General features: G+C 47.6%; 1 protein-coding gene across 1 annotated transcript; it reads left to right on the top strand.

The window, feature by feature from the left end:
• The first annotated feature begins 5136 nt into the window (after positions 1–5136).
• GALR1 (galanin receptor 1) lies at positions 5137–18965 on the top strand. Its single transcript, XM_025886346.2, has 3 exons — positions 5137–6350; positions 10679–10744; positions 17603–18965. Exons 1-3 carry the CDS (start codon positions 5685–5687, stop codon positions 17918–17920), a joined length of 1050 nt encoding a protein of 349 aa, XP_025742131.1. The 5' UTR covers positions 5137–5684; the 3' UTR covers positions 17921–18965.
• Positions 18966–22455: the final 3490 nt, after the last annotated feature.

Here is a 22455-nt window from a genome sequence, read left to right as displayed (position 1 = left end):
TCAAGTATCTATCCATTTAATTTATATCATCTTTTAGGTTTACTTCTGTTTCATATATATCTCATTTCTCAAACTGAGCTTAAAATACCTAAGTAGTTGAGAGGTGTTATATACATTTCTCTTGAAACCATGCTATATTCAGCCTTTTCCAGTTGCAGAGAGTGAATTCAAATTTACTTAAAAAAAAAAAAAAGAAGGAATATATTATCTCATATGACTGAGAAGACTTCTGGCACGGCTGGATCCAGCAGCTGTAGATATGTGGTCCGAGCTCCTCTTTCTCCATCCCTGGGCTTTGTGTTCCTCTATATTATCTGCGGTCTCAAGGGGTTCACTTCACAAGGCAGGAAAGACAGTTCTCACCTTATATAGGTCCTGCGGTCTGAATGCCGCAGGAAGCATAGCCTCTGGAATCTTCTGATTAGCCAAGCATGGGCAGATGCTCGTTCTAAAGCAGAGTGGGGACATGGAGGGATCAATCAGGATTACTGCAGAATGGTCAAGACAGTGTTTCCAGCACATGCCAGTGATGCTGGGCAGATAAACACGTATTCACATCGTAAAATTTCTCTATGATGGGATCCCAGCACATTCACTCTAGAGGATGTTACCCCCTTGCCCCCATACTAGCACAGGCAGATCCCAAATGTGTGCTAGGTGTATGAAGGTTAAGAAAACCACCTGTGGAGTGGAAATGGTCCAGCTGAGAGCCCCAGGTGGCTGGGCTGGGGCTCAGGAGCAGAGAGGACAGGGACCCGCCACTGTTACCTCAAAATCCCAGAGGAAAGTCTGGCTGACTCTTGCAGCCCAGAGTGTGGGCTGCAGGGGGAGGTCAGGAAGAGCAGTGCATAGCCCTCCTGGGTATGGGGAGGGAGGGGAGAGCAGGTTTCCTCGGCCGGCTCCCAGCCTCCCAGACAGAAGCCGTCTTGAGGACGCTCATGGTGTGAGCAGAAAGGGTGCCCAGGGCACAGGAGGGCAGTGACTGTGGTTCCAGAGGTTTCCACAGTGGCCACAGGGGACAGTGGTTTCCTCTCAGCAGAGGGAGCAGGATGTGGAGCTGATACCGGAACCTTCCAGAAGCTAAGAGTAACTCCATGGAGGGGAGAGGGAATCATCTGGAACTGACCTGAATATTGACCCAGAGGAGACTCTGGGGTTTTCAGCCTGGGAAATGCAAGCCCTTGACACACAAAATTACTACGTGTTGGAGGAGTGATTTGAGAGCGCTAACAGGCAGGGTTTCTGTGATTCTAGCAAGAGGGGTGAGCTGCCCTACGAAAGAAGGCCAAAAAGACTCCAGAAACGAGGGAGCACGGTAGCCAGGGTGTGAACAATGAGCGAGAACTTCCCCCCGGGGAACAAAAGGAGAAATGATATTCAGACAGATGGACGAAGGCACACAATTATGGAGAAACACGGTGTGTTTCGCAGGAGAGCGGCTAACACGGTGTGTTTCGCAGGAGAGCGGCTAACACGGCTGGAGCCGCCCACCGGCGGCAGGGCCAGGATGCTAGGGAACGAGGAGTTAGAGGTGATGGGGGGCCCTGGGGGGGCGGGTGCCCGGCTGGCGGCTGGGTAGGAACCCAGTGTGGAGGTCTGCAAGCAGGGAGGGCAGATGGAGCTCCCACTGGGAAGATAATCCCATGGCCTTCTACAGAACCGAGAGCCATGTTCGCACACTTGCCTTCATGTCCTGCTGTGCAAAGCCCGAGGGATCATTCTGTCCATTGCCCATAAATCTAACCCCCCCCATATTTTTCAGGGTGGCCCTTGATTACATAAAACAAACAGTGAAAACCCATGAAAATACATATTCAATTCTAGACATTCCCCTGTAACAGAGGAACATCTAATAATATGCACGTGGATATGGGAACTTTTGTTTGCTTGTTTCTTCAAGTTCCCATGAAACTTTTCACTGTCTTTCCCCAGGGGCATTTTTCTAATTTTCTCTCCCCTGATATATTTATTATACATACAGCATTAAAGTTCACTTTTAAAAATCAGTTTTCAGACATTATTTTCTATCAGTATCATGGACTCTATACTGAAAAGCCTTACTAGTTTTTTGTTTTGTTTTGTATTTTTTTTTAAAGGAACTTGAGCCCATAAATAAGCTTTCAATGAAATGGGAAATTGTGTCGTACACCTGAGACGAACATAATGTTACATGTCAGTGAGGTCTCAATAACAGAAGAAACTGATTCCAATAACCACAGGGACTCGACACGGGAAGGGTAGAGACTTCAGTTCCCTAAAGGGTGACTTTCCCCATCTGTGACTCGGGATCTAGCCGGCTTCCCTCTGTGGCTGGCCCCAGGCAGCAGGCCATCCTCCTCCATCACAGGCAGGGGCAGACAACGCGGACACCGTGCGTGGGCTTCTCCCTCTGCTGGCCTGGACGTGGCACCTCTCTTCCTTTCCTATTTAACTGGACGTAACTCATCCTACGGCTCTGCCCAAGTGTCCCCCAAAACTCGCATATTGAAACCTAACCCCCAATGTGATGGCAGATGGAGGTGGGCCCTTTGGGGGGTGACTAGTTCATGAGGGTGGAGCCCCCATGAATGGGATGAGGGCCCTTGGAAGAGGCCCCGCAGAGCCGGAGCCCTGGTACCCCTTCTGCCCTGAGGGCACAGCGAGAAGGTGCTGGCTGTGAACCAGAAGGCAGGCCCTCACCAGACACTGAATCTGCAGGTGGCTTGCTCTGTTCGGACTGCAGCTTCCACAGCTGAGAAATAAATGTCTGCTCTTTTTAAGTTACCTGGTCTAGAGAATTTTGTTGTAGCATCCTGCACTGACTGGGACACAGGCTTTCTGCTTTACCTCCTCCTGGTTCCCGCCAATGCGTCAGCTTCTTGAAGACATATTTCCTGATTCCTCTTTATGATTCCACCCTCCAATCGCTCTCTTTCGCTTGTCCTGTTTTCTTCTCCTTTAGAGTATTTACCATATGGCATATTATGGTTTTATTTCTTTTTTTAATGTCCTGTCTCCATAATAAGACATCAAATCCATGAAAGAAGGGGCTTGGCTTTGTTCATTGCTCTAACCCCAGAACTTAAAATAGTTCCTGGCAGGTAGCAGGCACTCAAGGGTAACCAACAAAATAATAAAAATGGATCATATTCCTTCCCCCCATTTTAAGATGGGAAAAAAAGACAGGTAAAAAATGCAATCCAAAAGATGTCAAAACACGGGGGAGAAGCAGAAGCATGGAGATAGAAAACAAAAAATAAGTCCACGTAGATCAGTAATGACAAAAAATAGTAAACAGACTAAACTCACTAGTTAAAAAATAGAGATTGCCAAACTGGGTTTTAAAATATTCCGGTTAATGTTCTATTTCTAAGAGATACCCCCTAAATCACAGGACCCGGGAAGATTGCAAAAAATACAGGAGACCAATAAGTAGCAAAGACTGTTGGCGTATGTAGAGCAATATCAGACAATTTACACCTTCAGGGAAAAATCAGTATTATCATTCCAACCATATAACGTTAAAATAAACTAAAAACTCATAGTATATTATTTAAGAACTTATACATATGCCATAAATATGTAAAGAAATGACTAACAGACAAGACATTTAGGTTACCTGGAGATGGGGGGGTGGAGGTTGTGATTTGCAAAGTAGATAAAAGCTGTTCCAACTCTATTGATGATTTTTTTTTTTATTATTCTAAGCTGGATGGTGGGCACCATGGGTATTCGCTATAATTTCATCTTATTTGTTTCATGTTGAAAATAGTTCATAATAATTAAGAACACCCCTTTCCCAAATTTGATGACAAATGACTTCCAATATAATCGAGCTGCCCATTGCAGGATCCCATCAACGTGTAGGGCAGAGAACCCCTTGGGGAGAAAAGCAACTGATGGACAAGGTTTGGAGGCACCTTCCAGGGAAGGTAAGAGCCTTCTTGATTTAGCAAGATACTCTGCTACATAAGTTACTTAAACTCAACTTCGTCCTCTGGGAAATGTGTGTGGGTATTAGAAGGAACAATGAGTACAGGTGAAGTACTTGCTCTATGGTGGATGCTCAGTGAACTGCCTCAGCCTCTTCCTAGAGACGACGCAGAGGGGCAGGTTAGGCAGAATGAGAGCGGAGCTCCCCCCCACCTGCTTCCCCCACTCCCTAAGGCTCAGCCTTGCGCCTGCGCTTGGCCTGTTCTCCGAGTAATCTCTGTGTCATACCCACAGGGCGCACCCCACCCCACTCAACCTTCTGCGACCTGACTGTGTCTGCCACATGATGGACACTCACACGTCATTTGGAGAGTGCTGGAAACACACCGTGATCTCGGAAGGGAAGAGAGACACATCGTATCAACGCTGCAAAGAAATGAATCCATTTCAGCTCTCTAGTTGGGCACTAGCAAGATTACACACTAGGGTATGCTTACTCACCGCTATCCTCAGCTCAGTTTCTTGGTGTAAACATGTTTTTTGCCACCTCACAAATATGTCATGTCAGTACGTCTGTTTATGTCGCTCAGATGAGAAACACAAAGCAAAACTGATCTAAAGTTGGATGATGTGAGCACACCTTTAATATTTTAGATGTTTACAATGAAAATTCAAACAGGCCATTCATGTTTTTTCTTGCTTATTTCCTCCCTAGCGGTGGGAAGGGTGGGGTGGGATTAGGGATTTTACAAAACTCCAGGTTGCAGTGCCAATCACTGATTTCCGGGGAGGCTTAATTCCTGGGGCAGGGAGAGCTCTCAGGGACAGCCACCACAGGAGCAAGAAAGATGAGCGGCGGCGCTAGCGGATGAGGAGGCTGCGCACCCCCACAGCCTGCCCGCCCCGCGCGCTGGAGCGCGCTCGGCTCTGCTAGGCCCCCGGGCCATGCTGCACCCGGCAGCTGCCGCCCTCGCCGGACCCACGCAGGTCCGCACCTTGCAGGGGCGAGCGCGCTCGTCCGATTCCAGCGAGGAGGTGGGCGGCGACCCACCCCTTTAGGACTCCTGCAGTCTGTGAGCGCGCTGTGACTTCCGGGGGACTGGAGAGGCCCCCAGGGGCGCGAATTTCAGCCAGCTCTGTTTTCTACGTCTCAGTTGCAACAGGGCTCCGAGCACCCCCTCTGTCAGCCCTCGGGAAAGCGCCCAGAAAGCGCTCACCCTGTAGATCACTTGGAATCCCTGCAAAAACTGGGAGGGGAGAGGAGGCGCCGCTGGCGTGGAGGCGCGGGCAGCCCTCTCCACGAACTGCGGCGTGCGCCGCTGCGCGCTGGCTGTGCCCCAGGAGCGACGCGGGAAGGGAGCGGCTCAGAGCAACAGGTGCAGCCCGAAGCCACTCCCGGGAAGGAGGGAACCGGCCAGCAGGGACCAGGAACCGGTAAGGCGCAGAGGGGTCTCTCCACCCCTGCAGCTGCACTGGCGGGTCCCTCCTCCCGGGTCTGGGCGGCCGCGCAGAGGGCAGCGGCGCCCGGGCAGGAGGGAATCCCGCGCTCTCGGGGCTGCCACACATTCCCGGGAAGGTCCCGGTCTGGGCTCCTCGCAGGCGGCCTCGCACAAAGACGGCGCCACTGGGCTCAGCCTCAGGGTGCGTGCCCATCGCGGAGCTTCAGGATCGGAAACTCGCCCTCTGCACACTCAGGGTCGGGACCCCTGGCTCCTCCGAGCCTTCTTCCTCAGCAGGGCACCCTCGCCAGCGCGCCTGGGCGCCCGCGGGCCATGGAGCCGGCAGCCGGGAACCTCAGCGAGGGGAACGTTAGCGGACCCGAGCCCCGCGCCCCGGAGCCCAGACCACTCTTCGGCATCGGCGTTGAGAACTTCATCACTCTGGTGCTCTTCGGCCTGATCTTCGCGTTCGGCGTGCTGGGCAACAGCTTGGTGATCACCGTGCTAGCGCGCAGCAAGCCGGGCAAGCCGCGCAGCACCACCAACCTGTTCATCCTCAACCTGAGCATCGCCGACCTGGCCTACCTGCTCTTCTGCATCCCCTTCCAGGCCACGGTGTACGCGCTGCCCACCTGGGTGCTGGGCGCCTTCATCTGCAGGTTCGTCCACTACTTCTTCACTGTCTCCATGCTGGTCAGCATCTTCACCCTGGCGGCGATGTCGGTGGACCGCTACGTGGCGGTCGTGCACTCCCGGCGCTGCTCCTCCCTGCGGGTGTCCCGCAACGCGCTGCTGGGCGTGGGCTTCATCTGGGCGCTGGCCATCGCCATGGCCTCCCCCGTGGCCTACCACCACCGCCTCTTCCACTGGGAAGTCAGCAACCAGACCTTCTGCTGGGAGCAGTGGCCCAACCAGGGCCACAAGAAGGCCTACGTGGTGTGCACCTTTGTCTTCGGCTACCTGCTGCCGCTTCTGCTCATTTGCTTCTGCTATGCCAAGGTGGGCGCTTGGGGCGAGGGCAGGGGCAGGGGCAGGGGCGCGGGCCGGCAGCGGGCTGGGGGCCTCGGGGTAGCTCCTGTGCCCCCCGCGCCGCCCCTCTCGGAGTCCCTTCGCCCTGACCCGCTCCAGTTTTCTGGGCAGCTTGGGTTGAGAACCTTTCGCACAGCCCTTTGCCCTCCCCTGGTGGATGGTGTGGGAAAGGGTGTGAGGGAAAGTTACTTGGAGTCTGGGAGCTGCTGGGGAAAGTTTGCAGGTCACTTCCCAGAGGTCCTGCCTCCCCTCAGCCTCCCACAGCCCTGGACCCTGAGTTTGTCCCCTTGGCAGCCAGAATCGCCCTCAGTTTTAGCCACCCACACCCAGCACCGCGGGATCCAATCTGGGGACCAGACTGCAGGACTGCAGAGCCACCTGGAGCGCTGCCCCTTTCCCTCTCCCCTGCGCCCGCCTGGGGGCTCCTGGCTGGTCGCCCAGGTCCCCTTCCTGCTCCTTGAAGCCTCTGCTCCTGGCGAAGGCGCTTCGAACTGTATTTTACCCGAAGCTTAAGCTTGATAAACCGGAGTGCTAAAAGAATATTTCTTCACAGTATCTTGACCTGAGTCTCCAGAGAACTTTGGATGGCTGAGTTTCAATTCTGTTTAGAAGGGTTGTGTAGACAACATGAAGTGATTCAGGCCTAAATCCCTAACTCCCATCAAGAGTTGCATTATTGACACATCTGGCCCAGCTACCCCTCCCTCCTTACCAGGAAAATTACTCCCATCCTCCCTTCACATAGCTTGACAGAGCTCAGCAAACTCACATCCTCTCTCATTAATAACAGTGGGTTTTGAAGATGTCATACTGATCAGTCTTCAACTTTCTGGATATACTTGCTTGTGCTTGAGTAAGAATATATGCTTAATCACGTGACAGTGATTCGTGGGGGTAAACCCCAGCTCCCCAGTGATGATTCTGGGAGTACCGTCACCATGAGGAAAACATCTCTGCTGCCAACTTTTGAAATTCCCAGCAGTTTATTTTTCGTCTTTCTCTGTCTCTCCTTCTATTTCTGATAAGGCCATGACTCTAGGGCCATGAGTAACCAGATCGCAGAAAGCAATACTTACTTACATTCAATTCATGTTTTTCCCAGCAAAAGTGTTTACTATAAGCCCCCTGGTTTCTGTTTTCCCCTGCCCCATATCATCTATGTAGAGTTGTGTCTGTTTGAATGGTAATAGTTTTGGATATTATCTGAAAGAATGGCCTGCATCAAAGGGTTATATATAAAGATACACGGAAGAGATAGGGCAAGATGGGACATTTGGAAGATAGCTGTGGTTTAGCTCCTTGCAAAACAGCTGGTTTAGTTACTTAGCCTTCTTCAAATGCAAAAGAAAAAAACAAACAAACGTGGTTCTACCAGTGCAGTGCTCGACCTCAGCAACTGTCTCGCTCAGTCTGCACAAGCCTGTTGGCGGGAGCATCCGGGAAAAGGTTTGGGAAGAGCAAAGCAACTGACCCAGATTATGAAGCTGGTAGATGGTTCAGGAACGGTTTTAAGGAAGAGTTTCCAGTCACCGAGGGAGGGCCTTAGGGACATAAAGCTCAGGACTCGAAGTGTTCTCAAAATATTTGGTGGTGAATTCATAATCACCTGAAGTAGAGCTGAAGCATACTGTTCTTTCACTTCCCAAAAGTCTCCAGGTCTTCTTGAAGGAAACGACAAGGCAAAATTATAGGAAAAATTAGGCTACATTTCTGTCATCTGAGAATATATGAAATTCACACATAGGGCAAATTTTCAAAATAGTTTAAAAAATTCAACAAATGCATGCTCATTGGGATACTTTTTACAAGGAAGTAGTTTGCTTTTAAGCATAACTGGAAATTCCTTTTACATTCAAGCTAATATTTGCAGATTCACTCCAGGGCTTGAAGAAGAGCTTAGGTATTTTTTTTCCAGCTGCTTTTCTTTGCCTCCATCATTAAGGAACACTGTCCAGCTAACGATTCTTCTTGAATGTTAGGTCCGGGACTAGCTGTTTCTCCAAGCCCAGGACTGATGGCCACTATGAAAAATCACAGATGGCTGAAAAGTCATCTGAGATTACATTCTTTTCCTTTTTTTTTTTTTTAACTCAACACGGGAATTACATTTGAGTGTTACCTTCTACTTCCCAAACCTTATGATTTTGTGTAAACGGTTTGTGCCTGACCATCCCTGAGAAACACGCAGAATGCCTGGGCTGGTGTGTGCTTGTAGTGCTCCTTTTTGCACGGGGCTGGCCCCTCGCTCTCTTTCCCTGAAGGGACTTCTTGTTTGGGACCGTCCACTATCTGACACGAGGGTAAACTCTTCATGTGCCCACCTGCCAAATTCTCCCACATCCCCAGAGACATCTGATGCCCAAGGTGACCTCGGCCCAGGCTTGAATGTATGCATCCTACACACACTGCTAAGTGTATAGAACCACAGAGTGACACCATCATGCCATCATCATCCTTTAAAGAAATGCAGTTACAACCCATCATGATACCTTTGATGACAAGATCTCATCAAGTATGTATCAATATATACATTATAATATATCAATGTGTGCCCGTAGTATGGGCTATTGAAGGGAAATAGCGAAGGAAACTATACGTGGGTATTTTCTCTGTTGACCACTCAACATTCCACAGGTGGCCTGAAGTCCCTGAGATGTGGTGCAATGAGCTTGTTGAAGGAGTGAATAGACCCTCAGGCAGCATTATGAAGCAGATAATATTTCGCTTTTCTGTTTGGCCTCCTCTCCAGATGTCCCTTTCTGATTTTGTTGTGCTGCCTGTCCTCTCTTCTCTCTTCTTGTCCCTTGTCCTCAATGACCGGTGTCCTCCTGTGGTCTCTTGCTGGGAAGGCTACCACAAGGAAACTCATAAGGCCCATCCTCTCTAGACAAGATCCTACAAAAGCTCTTCTGTTTTTCTCTTACATTCAGTTCCTGGAACCCTAATTTCTGCTGGCAGAACAGTTAAGTAATCTATCGTCAATGTATTGAAAGCAATCCTAAATGTTACCGTACCAAGTGAAAGCCTCGTCTTGTTGGAGATGATGCTAAGCCATTGTAGGAAGTGAGAAGTAGTTCGGTAGGGCTGAGAATTTGGTGTCAGAGATTCACACCCCTGTGATGTCTGCTTAACTTGCTTGGAGTTCATGAAGTTGGTAAGTAAATCCTGTAGTTTCTTAATTAGGGTATAACCGATCACTCCAGAAGTCCTGCATCTAGCTGAGTGCAGCAACACTTTTGCAGTGAGTCCAAATTGATTACATTATTTCCATGCTGAGGTGCTAGAAGGAAACCAAAAAGTGTCTGAAAAGTGGTTTCTAGTTCTCTCAGAGCCTCCTTTGGCAAACTACAGACAACCCAAAGCCCCTAGTCATCCAGAGGCTAATTTTTCCTTAGATGTTCACTCAGATGGTATATAAAAATGAACCCCAGTACAAGTCTGTAGGGTCGGCTCTGTTGTGTAAGACCGAGCTTATGTTGTAAATTCCTACATATAACCCAAATGTTTCACATCAGTTCTCCTGAGTATTACACTGGCAAGGGAAGGCAGAAATAGTTTCCCTAATGAACAGAGCCAGTATCTCTCAGGAGATCCTCTGACAGGGATGTTAATTGTAAAACCTTGCTAAACCGTCTATAAATCCCCAGAGAGGCTGAGTCCCCCACATGTGAGTTGTCTAAACTCATGGAAAAGTAGGTAGAATTAGAATAAAGAACTCAAGGAAAGCAAGTGGGTGGAAATTTGCTGTAAGGAGCCCACAACAGGAAAACAGAAGGAATAAGTTGAAGCAAACTTTGGCTGCACTGGAGAACTCTCTGATCACATCATCTTGATTTGCTCACCTGCTTGCTTTCCCCATTGGATGGTGCACTGGAGGGAGACCTCTGATTTTTCCACATATCTAGGATTTGGCATCGCTCCTGACGTACAGCAGGGAACTGGTGATTGTTAAAATGTGGAATCTTGGGGAAACTGAGGTGGAAAGTAGACCAGGAAGGACCCATAAATGGGTAGCAGTGTGACACTTTCTGGACAAAACTCCAGAGCCACACACCCCAGAATTTCTCTGCAAATAGATGCTGTGACCACAACAGTCCCTGTGTACTCCTGAATGTTAGAGAAACAGTTGAAGTTGGCAGTTCATATTCCTTGTTACTTTGGCACCTTATGTGCATTTCGATTCGAATGATTTTATAAGTAATGTGATTACCAGGTCAGAGTGTCAAGAATTGTCAGTGCAAATCAGACAAGGAGCTGTGGGCAAGAGGCAAACAGTTTTATTAGTCTGTATTTTCCAGGTCCTGAATCATTTGCATAAAAAATTGAAGAACATGTCAAAGAAGTCAGAAGCATCGAAGAAAAAGGTAATATTCACAAATACATATTCTATATGTCACATTTCAGAGCTTAGTTCGTTTTTATTCCTAATTATCCTAATTATGTCCACCACTACCTGTGACATTTAGTTTCTTTGGGACAGACATCTGAAGTGGACCGCTGACCATGAGGCACAGGGTAGGCATGGAAAGTCAGCTTCTGAGGGCACCACAGGTGACCAGATGCTGCGTGGAAACTTAGACGGAGGTTTGGAGAAGTGAGGAAACAGGTAGTTCTCTGGATTCTCTTTAGGAGATGTGTTCTAGGTTGATTGGGACAGAAGGTAGAGTTCCTGACGTCCATAATGTGCACAAAACCATCTTATTGTGTATTTATCATCGCTGATGTGATTCCAGGAGGCTCTGGCCTAACTGTCTTTTCAGAGATGTTACTTTAATCTCTCTCCTAAGCCCCAAGATCAGATGCATTGTCCTCTCTTCCTCTTGGACTTGTGCTGACACTGGTCCCTCTGGGGAAATGGGGGAGGGGCCCCAAAGGGACTTCTACCCACTTTTGTCTTTCTCGTCCCACGAATCCTGATTTAAACAAGCTTCTCCTGAGTCATATTAAGGCATCTAACACCCTGGTATTTATTACAGTTCACATTTTGAGAAAAACTATGTTACAAATCAGGATTAATCTAACTCTTACATAATACCTATAGAATTTCTGATTTTAGAAGGTAGAATAAGAGTATTGGACAAGATGTTTAGGGAGGAGATATAGCCAGACATTTTCACCCATAAATGTTAGTCATAACATCACAAGGCGCCTTGGTTGTCCTTCTAAATATTTATGATGATCAAGGATGCATAATTGGCAGAGATTATAGTTTGATCATATTTACTTTTTAACAGTTCTAGTTAAAGCACAGCTCTTCTCGCCTTGCCTTGTTTATAATATGGCTGAAAACATGTCTGTTCTCCGACCGGATGAGAAGAAGTGGTAGAACCTGGATGGAAGCCATTTAGCCCGCCTTCCACATAGGCTCACGGAGTGTCAGCAATAACCCCCGAAGACTAAAAGGTGCAGCCTAAATAACCAGACTGTCTTACCTCTTCCATCCATTGATCCGTCCTTACATCTCAGCAGTTATGTAGGTTTTATTTTACGTTCCTGGATCCCTGTGAGCGGCCAACAGCGTTCCGTTGTGTGAGTGGGGTCATCGCTAAAGCTGGTCTTTCCCTTCCTGCTGTTTTCAGTGATGTTGTTATGCTGGACTATTTCCACTTTTTAAGTCTGTCTTCTAGTTTGTCCTCTGAGCCGCTTGTCTCCAAGAAAATGATTCATTATAAATAATTAAGGATTGTTTGTCGTTTCCCCGGGATAGTCATTCATGGACAGAGTTGACCCATGGGACTGGAAGGGGCTGGGCTTCCCTGGGGCAGCCAGCTCTGCAGTGGGACGGCCGAGCTGGGGTCAGGGGAGGCACAGGGAGCATCTGTACGAGGACCTGGCCTGCCGAATGCCCACCGAGGTGATGTCACCGGGCCATGTCGCATGCTTATTGCTGAGGCACAGGATTCACGCTTCCCAAAGGAAAGGGTCAAACCCTTCCTTAGCATTGGCTGCCTCGTATCTGTGGGCTGTGGCTACTGTCAGTCTCTGTATTTGTGAAGTGCTGCGGAGAAATGGTGGGAGTCCCCGCGAAGAACAAAGTGATGAAAAGAATGAAAATACATCTTATAAGAAACAACTAGAAAAGCTTCTGCTTTACAGAGAACATCTCTACGGATTAGTTGAATAGTTTCTGTGTTTAGTTTTATAGATATGTACGTGTATGGGGCCGTATGTATGTTTACATGTGAACATGCATATATGTGTGTTCTAGGTTACATATGCACATATATACATATATACACATTTATTTTATGTACACATATATGTGTGCACATCATATGCATGTGTAAATATAATTCTTATCATAGGAGAAGATTTAGCATTTGGAGGTGGGAAGGGGACTTTTTCTTCCATTCTCAGAGCCTCTGACCCTTAACAGCCCCTGAACAGATGTCAGGTCTCTTCTGATACCTTTAATTGCTTCCTTGTTTGTAGAGAACAAATAAGGTGTGAAGCTGGGGGTGGTGTGAGTGCCCATGCCTGAGCAGGAAGTAGCGGGGAGGTGCACCGAGGGGTAGGAAGAGGGCAGAGGATGGGGAGGAGGCGTGGGGAGAGAGGTCTGGGAGAGAAGCCTGGAGGCAGAGACATTCCTGCAGGTCTTAGCGCAGGGAGGGCTGTTGCGTGTGCACGCTCGGTCCCTGGGCGACGGGGATCTGCCTGAGACAGATGCTCAGAGTTCACTCAGCTCAGTTGCACTGGTTTGCAGCCCTGCTTCTCCATGGGTAGAGCTCCCGTCCTCCCAGCTGTCTCCATCCATGCCAGGGCTCCGTGTGCAGGCGCACGCCGGCTCGGGGTGGACAGTTAGGCCCTTTGTGATGAACATGCTGAACAGTTGTTCTGCATGTTTGGAGGAACATACACAGAAGAACATGATCTCAATGGTAGAAATAACAGTAATGGTAGTGTAGAGTCCTGTGGCTGACGTGATGCTCTCCTACACACCAAGAAATGTTTCCTGGCATGAGGCTGAATGGATATGGAAACAGGGACTCTGAGGTCATCTCTGGAAGACTTCAGAATGGGCTGGACCGTGTATGGATGGGCACCTCTGAGGGGAGATTAGAGGCTCCTTGACCTGTCAACCTGGTTTCTTTCAGCAGCTGCTCCCTGCCCCCGCCCCCAGCTTGAAGTAACTCAGCAAGCTGTTTGGCTGTCATTCATACATTTAAGAAATGTTTTCATCTCTCCCTTCTTTTGGCTACTGTTTTCTTCCCAGCAAAGCTCCGTTAGACATATTGTGCGTAAGATTCTTTGAAGAAAGAACAGATGTCTTAGATGACTTTGAAGAACATCTCACAGGGGGAAGAGAGATTAATATTTTTCAGATACTGTTGGTAGAGAGAGCAAAAAAAAAAAAAAAAAAAAGACCAACAAGGCTATAAAGGACCCAGTCTCAAGGATAATAAGTTAGTATAGAGGTTTTTTTTATATAACTTTAAAGGATACTTCCTCTGTTTTAAAAGTTAGTGTTGGGATTCGATCCAATACATGGTAAAAAGAGGGAAGTCGTAGATACACTGGGTATAACCCCATCTCTGATTAAGGCAGTGATACTATAAGAAATGAAAAAAAATGATGTAAGAAATTAAAAACAATCAGCCTCATTCTCCACAGGAGGGAATTCTCTCATTATGTGCTGACATTTCAAATAGAAGGAGAACAAGGAACTCCCCCAAGTCTTTCTGAGGCAAAGGCAAGGTTCAGCCTTAGGGGCTGTCAACACTGAGGAAACAGCATTGCCTTTAATTTGAGATGGGGAAGATGATTTGCTTTTGTTGTGGCTTTTATGGGATTCACTAGTGGTTCTTCAAATACCCCTGAGCTTTTTAAAAAGGCAGGTTCCTGGTAAGTACCTCCTGGGTAAGTACCCAATAACCTTACCAACCTCACCATGCCATGAGTTTTAACAAGCAGTGTCCTGGGTAATGATGGGCACGGGGAGATCCCGGGTCTGGGATTGTCCTGTGCATTATTCTGACCGGCTCTTCAAGTTAGAGCCGGTGTTGTTGGCACTGGTCGCCCGAGTTGAGAGTCGGACGCTGTGGGTAGTGACGTTGGCTGCCGTTCTGCCGTGTGGCCTCCTTTCCTGCAGCCACGTCCCCTCAGCTGGGCCTGGGGCCTGCAGGCGCCTGCACTAGGGAGACAGAAGAAGACAAACACCTGTCTCCAACGACACCTGGATGCATTCGCCTGTCTCTGAGGCTGACTGGAGGCAGCCCAAGGCCGTGGGACCGCGAGCCTGAGCCCATGTGCGGGGTGCTGACATGGATGACAGCTAGGAGGACATCAGTCTGCTGGGTGGAGATGGTTGGTGAGCAGGGAGAAAATGGGAAATCCAAGAAGATACTACCTGAGAGCAGTCAGTGTGGACGAGCATTCTCTTTCATTCTTCTGGGAACAACCTTAAATAGCTGATAGAGTTTTTGTATGTGCCCAGCAAGTGTTCTTTCCCGATATCTATAGTAAATTGTAGTCCTCTCATATTCAATGCTATGGGGAGACTAAGAAAAGAGCCTTGTTCATGGTTCTGAGAAGATCAGGGGAATCACTAAAAATTGAGAGGTAAATTTGGGATGAACTGCAAACACATACACATATAAAATATGCCATTTTCACGCACATTACCTTGCCCCATGGACTGGATCTTATCAATAAGCTGCTGGGGTCTGTTTCTGTCCTAAGCTTGGCACTTAGTAGAAACTTCCTGAAAGAAGCAATAAAATGGGATATCCAGAGGGTATTCATTTGGTGAAGTAGAGAGATGTCCTCTCTGTCTTAGAAAGAAAAGATGATGTGTTCTGTTCTATTTGTGGGTATAATTATGTCTCGATTGTTTTTGATTAAATCATCTGGGAATGGAATCTCTCATATGCTAATGGATAAGTGGATTGATAGCAGACAATCTGTTAATATATGTGAACAAATTTCTTGTTTGCTTTGTGTGTCATGCAGTAAGCGGCTTTAATATGTAATCCTGCCATCCTATAAAAAACCTGTTGTTGGATTTTACCTGAGTTGTTTTAAGTGTTTGAATGGATGAGGCACAGTCAGAATCATTTCACCGGGGCAGGGTGTCGAGGCCAGGGAGGTTACGTCATTTTTCTAAGGCTGCACATCTAGGTTATGGCTAGCATGAGTCCCAGGCTTCTACACAATCCATGGCACCTTGTGATGGTGAGCAGTCCTGTCATGCATTTGTCCTGGCCTTGCCCCGAAATCCCACCCCTCCTCCAGCATCTCTGCCTCCACCTGGTTATGGAGTGCCTGCCTTCCAGCCCATGTCTCTGATGGACGTGTGCTGCGTGTGGGTTTGCTGCCAGCGTTGGTCCTGTGGATATGGGCGGCTTGCTGCTGCCCTCCTGGGGGTGCGGCTTCTACAGTGGGGTTCTCATTTTCACGGGGCTGGTGGAGGGGCCGCAGGGCAGGGCTTGAGGCAGTACGTTCCCAGGGATGTCCTAGCCATGGAACCACCTCCTGCATCCTGCCCTCGCTCCATGGGAGGACCTGAGAATGAGCATCCCCGTGCTCTTCAGCCTCCTTCCTTCCGTCTCCTTCAGTCCTCCCAAACCTCCTTCCCCCTATCTGTCCATTCTGGTCGGCCGGGATTTGGTCTGTGTAGAAGGGAAAGCTCTGGCGGGGAGGTCAGGGGAAGGTATGTCCTTACCCTTTCCCTCCTGGGGTGGGTGCTGGTTACCGGTGCTCCGGACGTCTGTGTTTCCACTCCACAAACTCTAGCAACCAGGGCTCAGTCTCAGAGAGAAGATTCCAACCTTCAGGCAAGGGGCTCCGGGCCTGCATCTCTCATGTCCTCCAGATCCCTTTCCCTGCCGGTGGTGACCTGGGAGCTGGAGCAGTCGAGCACAGGGGGCTGGGGACATTTCCGTGCATGGTTCCGTTGGAGGTCCAGGTGACCTCTGTCTTCTGAGGCTTTGATTGTCCACCCAAGTGCCCTGATGCTCTGGTTTCCCGGGAGCTCGGGGAGCGGCGCAGAGCGGGAGATGGGGTTGAGGGTGACTAGGCAGATTTTGCAAGCTATCCTCTCCCTGTGTCTGAGCATTCAGAACATGGGTTTGGGATCACATGACAGGGCTTCCCGCTCTAACTTAGCGTTCGGCTCTGGAACACCAGGCACCTGTCTTGACCTTTCTAAATCTTAGCGTTCTCATCCCAGACCCGTGATCCTGATGGGATCTGCTTCCCGCACACGGCCAGCCGTCAGGCAGTGACATTCCCAGTCACCCCCCACTGCCCCTGTGCTGCTGTGGACATCAGCAGTCAGGACCCCGCTTGGTTCCTGAGCCACCATGTTGCAGGAGGAGCAACCTTTTAAGGAAGGAGCCGGCTGATTGTGTTGTATTTTACTTTAAAAAATATTAAGAGCCCACCATCTTTTGTTTGAAGCCATAGATAGTTTCCAACTAATGCCAGCATTACTATCTAGTTGTTGCCTTTTGAACATGTACGCAACGGGCTGCTGTGAAACACAGGAAAGGTGGTCCTCAGGCTCAAGCCCAGCCCACTGAGGAGGTGATGGGCAAGCACACAAAGCATGCTGCAGAAGGGGAGCTGGAGGGAAGGCTCATCTTGTGCTGAGGTCCTTAATCAGGTATGGCTTTCTTCCATCCCCTGCTTGGCCCGAGTCTCAAAGGAAACACGTGGGTCCTGCCTTTGCCGCCAGCTTTTTTCTGATTTAGGGGCAGCGAGGGAAGGAGGGAAGGGTTATATGCAAGCCGAACAATGGGGCTAGTTGGGCCCCCGACAGAAACTGAGATGCCTCTCTGGAATGCATCAGTGTGTTGGGGTCTTTCACTTGGCAGAGTTTAACGAGGAGAAATAAAGAAATACACGGTCGTCGAGGCCACCGTTCGGAGAGGTTTTGAGCGCTCGCCTGAGCTGTGTCTCGGGTGACACTGTCTCAGCGTGTGCCCTGCTCAGAGCTTTGTAGGTTTTAAAGTCACAGTGTTTAGTCTCTGCACATTTGTATTCCCATGTTCCAGAATATGCTTCCCGTAATCCACATGCCTCTCACATATGTGATGAAGTTATTCCACGTCCCGGACAAGTTTGGAAAAAAACTGTGATATGAAGTCGCGGCCAACACTTAAAGCGGATTCAGTATCTGATTCCATCGCAATATACATAAAGTGATCTTAGAGCGTGTTCCAAGCTCCGGATTCTTCTCCTGTTCTAACTGACATGTTTCCTTTGTTTTCCTCTTCTTCTAGACCGCGCAGACGGTTCTGGTGGTGGTTGTGGTTTTTGGGATATCCTGGCTGCCACACCATGTCATCAATCTCTGGGCCGAGTTTGGGGTTTTCCCGCTGACCCCCGCCTCCTTCCTCTTCAGAATCGCTGCCCACTGCCTGGCGTACAGTAATTCCTCGGTGAACCCCATCATATATGCTTTTCTCTCTGAGAATTTTAGGAAGGCCTATAAGCAAGTGTTCAAGTGCCGCATTCACAATGCATCACCTCTTAATGATACTAAAGAGAACAGAAGTCGAGTAGACACCCCGCCGTCCACCAACTGCACTCACGTGTGAGAGGGGTGTTAGCACACGCTTGTGGAGTTTCCCCATGCGTGGACCAGATGCAAAACCACACAGGAGGGGCTCAGCAAGGCTGCAACTTCTTACGTTCCCAACAATTCATGTCATTTTAACTAAATTCCACTTGGTTTTTAAAAAAAAAAAAACTGCTTTGATCCATTTAGGAAATCTCTAGGAAAGATTATTTCTAAATTTTATTTCCAAAACAAAAGAAAATGCCAACGAGTTTTATGCCTCTACAGAAATGAAAGTTTAATAGAGTTCCATAGATATGTTCAAGTCTTCACAGAATAAAGAATCAGGACCGATAAATATGGTCAGGAATATTGGCAATCTACATTTTGAAGCAAATTTATTTAGAAAAAAAGTGTATGTGTTAATTCTTCAATTTTAAGAAAATAGGTAATGTTGTAGGCTATGTGTTTTAAAATATGATCACGGACACACGATGGAAGTTTTACCTGAATTTAATTTTTGTGGCCGTTTGTATAGAGATGTATCTCTATACAAACATCTGTTAAATGGAAGTAAGACTTTGCCAAGTGTATTTGCACAGCCCTAGTTTTCTCCCGCCTGTAAATAAGGAACAGGGTTTCTGGGGACAGGCTGCACCCGTGTGTGATCATGAGGTCTGTTAACTACCCCAGAGACTAGCGCACGGATGCCCTGGTGACTCGGGGTGGCAGCCGTGGGTGCTGTCCTTAAAACTATCCCGTGATGTATGCTTTGTAGAGTTAATTAAAAAAAAAATCAGGGAAAAATGCCAAATGCAACTATTCTAAAATTGGAAGCTCTAGGTGAGATTTGAAAAGGAAACTAGTCATGAGAGTTTTATAAATCTTCTTGCCCGGGGTAGTAGTTATGCCTCGAATCTCGAAAGGCACTGAGCCAAAGAGAGTTAAAAAATAAGTCAGTGAGGACGCTGTGTAGATAATAATTTCTCTGGGGCCAGAGAGAAGTCAGAATTCAGTAAGCCACGTGCAGCAATGGGTATGCCACGTGCAGAAAGCACACTCGATGTTTGATTCAGATAACGTTTGAGGAAAAGGAATCTTCTGAATGGGTATACCCAGGGATATATGTTGTGCAAACAAATGCTTTTCTCATTAAATTTGTAGTAATGTTAAATGCACATTTATCCCAAATATTGCTTCATCTGGAAATGTTAAATTGAAGTTAAAATGATCACAAGCTGAATTTCAAATGTAGTTTTCATGACAATTTCATATTTATTCATGTTTACAGTGAAAAAATGGGGTGAAAATATTAAATTATCCTCCCATAGAAGACTAGTTTTCAGACTACGGGACTTTGATATATTTTAGGAGAATACTAAAACAACAAGGCTTTTAAAAAAAGGATTTAGCATAATGTACACCTGTGTCAAATCAAGATTCCATATGAAATATAGAATTTTAGATAAAAAACTCAATACAAGTCTTTGCATGTTAAATTCTCTAGGTTATGGACTGATTGTCACTAATCACAAACACAAACACAAACAGTATTTACGCTTACAATGGTACAACTGATTCTCTAGACAGAAAAGGAGAAAATTCTTTGAAAGGATGGGAAATCATGAGCTTTCATGTTTGGGCCTGGGGAAAGAAGCTGTGTGTATGTGTATGTGAGTATTTTAAAGAATAGCGTAGGTCCTTTGCATAGAACATTTTTTGCACTTTATTAAATGTAGCAGCAGAAACGTTGCATCCTGACGATGATACCTCACGTACTTTGTGGAACTTGAAGCTGCTGTTGCAAACACCCGTTAACACACACAGCTGTATGGAGACGAGCCTCCTGGCTGCCTTTGGATTTGCATGGTTGACAAAGGCGTCCTGCACTGCGGCTGTTCCTCGGTTTTCCTCTCCCGATTCCTCCACACACACAAGGGAGTATTAAAAAAATACAGTACCTAATGCTGCTGTTCTGTCAGCAGAACATGGAAGATGTGCTGCAACAGGACGCGCTTACTGACCCACATTGCTTCTCTTGGTCCTTTTGCCATTTGTTGTCGGCAGGACAGAAGGTAGAGGAACCACTGGTCCCCGTGAAACCTCAAATTTGCTGAGTGTGGATGCAAATCACTTCGTTTCGTAGTTAGAGCAGACTTTTTTCCTGCCCATCGTCATTCCTCGCCTTCAGAGCACAGGTGGCCGCTTGTATAACAGATTTTGATGCTGATGATAACGTGTATCCTGCGAAGATCTGATAGGAACAGACTCCAGTTGCCCAGAGAAGTGTCGGAGTGTCTGCTTCCTAGGGGGTTGTTTTTCTAATACATAATTGATGTGACGAATTCAGAAGCACCTTTGCTTCCTTCACTAAATAAAGAAGACCTCCCAAGGACACGCTTTTTCTTGCCACAGCCAGACTAAAGGAGAAATACTGTATTTGCCTTTGAAGTCGGGCTGCTTGAAAACCAGGTTTTTGGTGAACCTCAAAGAAAATTGATGTTTTCTGCCTTAGATTTGGCTGCCTCAGTATCCCAAGGTGACTGGTATATTTCTGGACATTGGCTGTCACATTTAGAGACTGGCTCTGGCATGTTAAATAGCCAAATTGCCGACAGCTTCTTACATCTGTGTCCCGATTTCAGTCTCCTGCTGAGAAGAAGAGAGACATGGTCGGAAAGTCTTTCCCGTTCTTCATCCCCAGGAGATCTCTTCAGGACATGTTCTCTGCTGCTCTGACCATGTGCGTGCTCAGAGGCCATTCTCTGGATATTTTAGGTACATATTTTTGCCTTTAATGCAATTGTTCTGTGCACACATTGGGAGCAATACAGTCATCTCCTTCTCTTCCTCCACACTGTCTTGTGCTTTTCTCGATCCTTGCGTGCATCCCGAGTTTGTCACTGTGATGGTTACTATAGTGGAATCCCTCCTTCGACCCCATTATGCAGAGCGACGGTGAAGAGGGGAGGTGGTTGCCGAGCTGCACGAGCCACTCGGGCTACAAGCTGCTTGTGCGTCAACTGTCACCTGGGGTCTGACCCAGTGCCTTGGGACGCGCGGAGACAGTGCGGCTCACAGTTCCTGCCTGTTAGCTGAAAGCCGAGGTCAGGCTTCTTGTGAGCAGGAGAGAGGAACCTGGCTGGGCATCCATTTCCTTTCCCAGGATGCCCAGATGCTTGCGAGTCCCAGAACGCTCGTGCTGAAGCCGCTAAATACAATAACGGATGGCTTCACCATATTCCTGCTTAAAGGGACTAATTAAACACATGTATATAAACTAAACAGTCATGTAATTTGGGTAATTATATCAATGTGGTTTCTTCCTCTGGAAACTTGTCATCTAAAATGTGTAAATTTGATCTACACTGACGGCAGATGTCTCCCAGCTTTTAAAATTTGTGAGTGGCTTTCTAGATAAGGCAATCATGTTCTTCTTGGCCATTAAAAAATGTGCATTAGGTTATTTGTCAAGTGGATGTTAATGACTTGTTTACATCAAAAAGCCATATAAAGCAAGAGTAGGTGGCCTAAAACGCTGATGGTTACCTATTGTCTTGGAAAGAAAAAATTACGGAATGCAATTATATCTGATTTTAATTTATAAAGTATCTTGATTTTTCTCTTTTAGAAGTGGAAAACTTGAGCCTGATGAACAGTTTAACACGCTGATAACCTCTTTGATGTGGGCTGTGTCTAAGGACAGTGTGCTCTTTATTGTAATGCATCACTCAGGATCTTTTGTTTGCTTACTTTTATTAGCGTGGCAGATTCACTCACATTCACCTTTTTAACTCTGGCTGCCCTTCTGAGATCCAGAGCTGGGCACATCTACTTGATTTTGGCAAGACCTTTAGAAACATCAGCAGGCCCTGGGCATTTGCTTCCCTGCTGTGTTGGGCCCTACTCACCGCTTGCTCCTGAGCGCATGCTCCGTGCACCCCTCCTCCAGCCCTTGTTCACGTGCATCTGAGAGCTCGGGTTCTGTCCTGGATGCAGCTGCACCGGGAGGGGTCATCCTGGCAGGCAGAGAGTAAGCTCTTAGGTCTTGTGTACATTGGGGAAATAATCTCAGCTGAACTTCCTCCGTCTGTTCTAACGTTGGCTGTTTCCCATATTTGAACAATTGTGTGGAGAACTGGTCCTACGGTTAAAGGTTTCAATGCACTACTGAGGTGGGAAGCCTCATCCTTTCTGCTGGTGAACAGATTTCTGGATGTCTCTGGGTATGTTGTGCGAGTCCAAGTTTCCAGCATAAGAGGTCAGATCTCCAGCTGCTAGAAGAGATTGGAACTGGGATCCACCATTCAAATTCTTTACTCTCAGGCAGCGGTAACGTATAAACTGGGGTGAATCTTGGGGGCCACTATGGGTCTCATAGGGGACACCATGCACTCTAGCACCTTATTTCAAAAGATTGCGTATTGATTGTTAAAACTGAACCATTTCTGTGTCATTGTTCTGAAGACCACAGTGGATCTATGAAGTTCTTTCTCCCCCTTCGGTGAGCTTGTTCTGGGTCGCCAAGGTAACCTGCCATCCGGTGGGTGAAAACAGGATGGCGTAGGGGCTGGT

This window comes from Callorhinus ursinus, unplaced genomic scaffold, assembly GCF_003265705.2.
Source record: "Callorhinus ursinus isolate GAN/ISIS: 27379988/994484 unplaced genomic scaffold, GSC_fseal_2.0 scaffold11, whole genome shotgun sequence".
Classification (NCBI taxonomy): Eukaryota; Metazoa; Chordata; class Mammalia; order Carnivora; family Otariidae; genus Callorhinus; species Callorhinus ursinus.
Note: the sequence above shows the minus strand (reverse complement) of the source record. Positions and strands in the feature narration are given on the sequence as shown.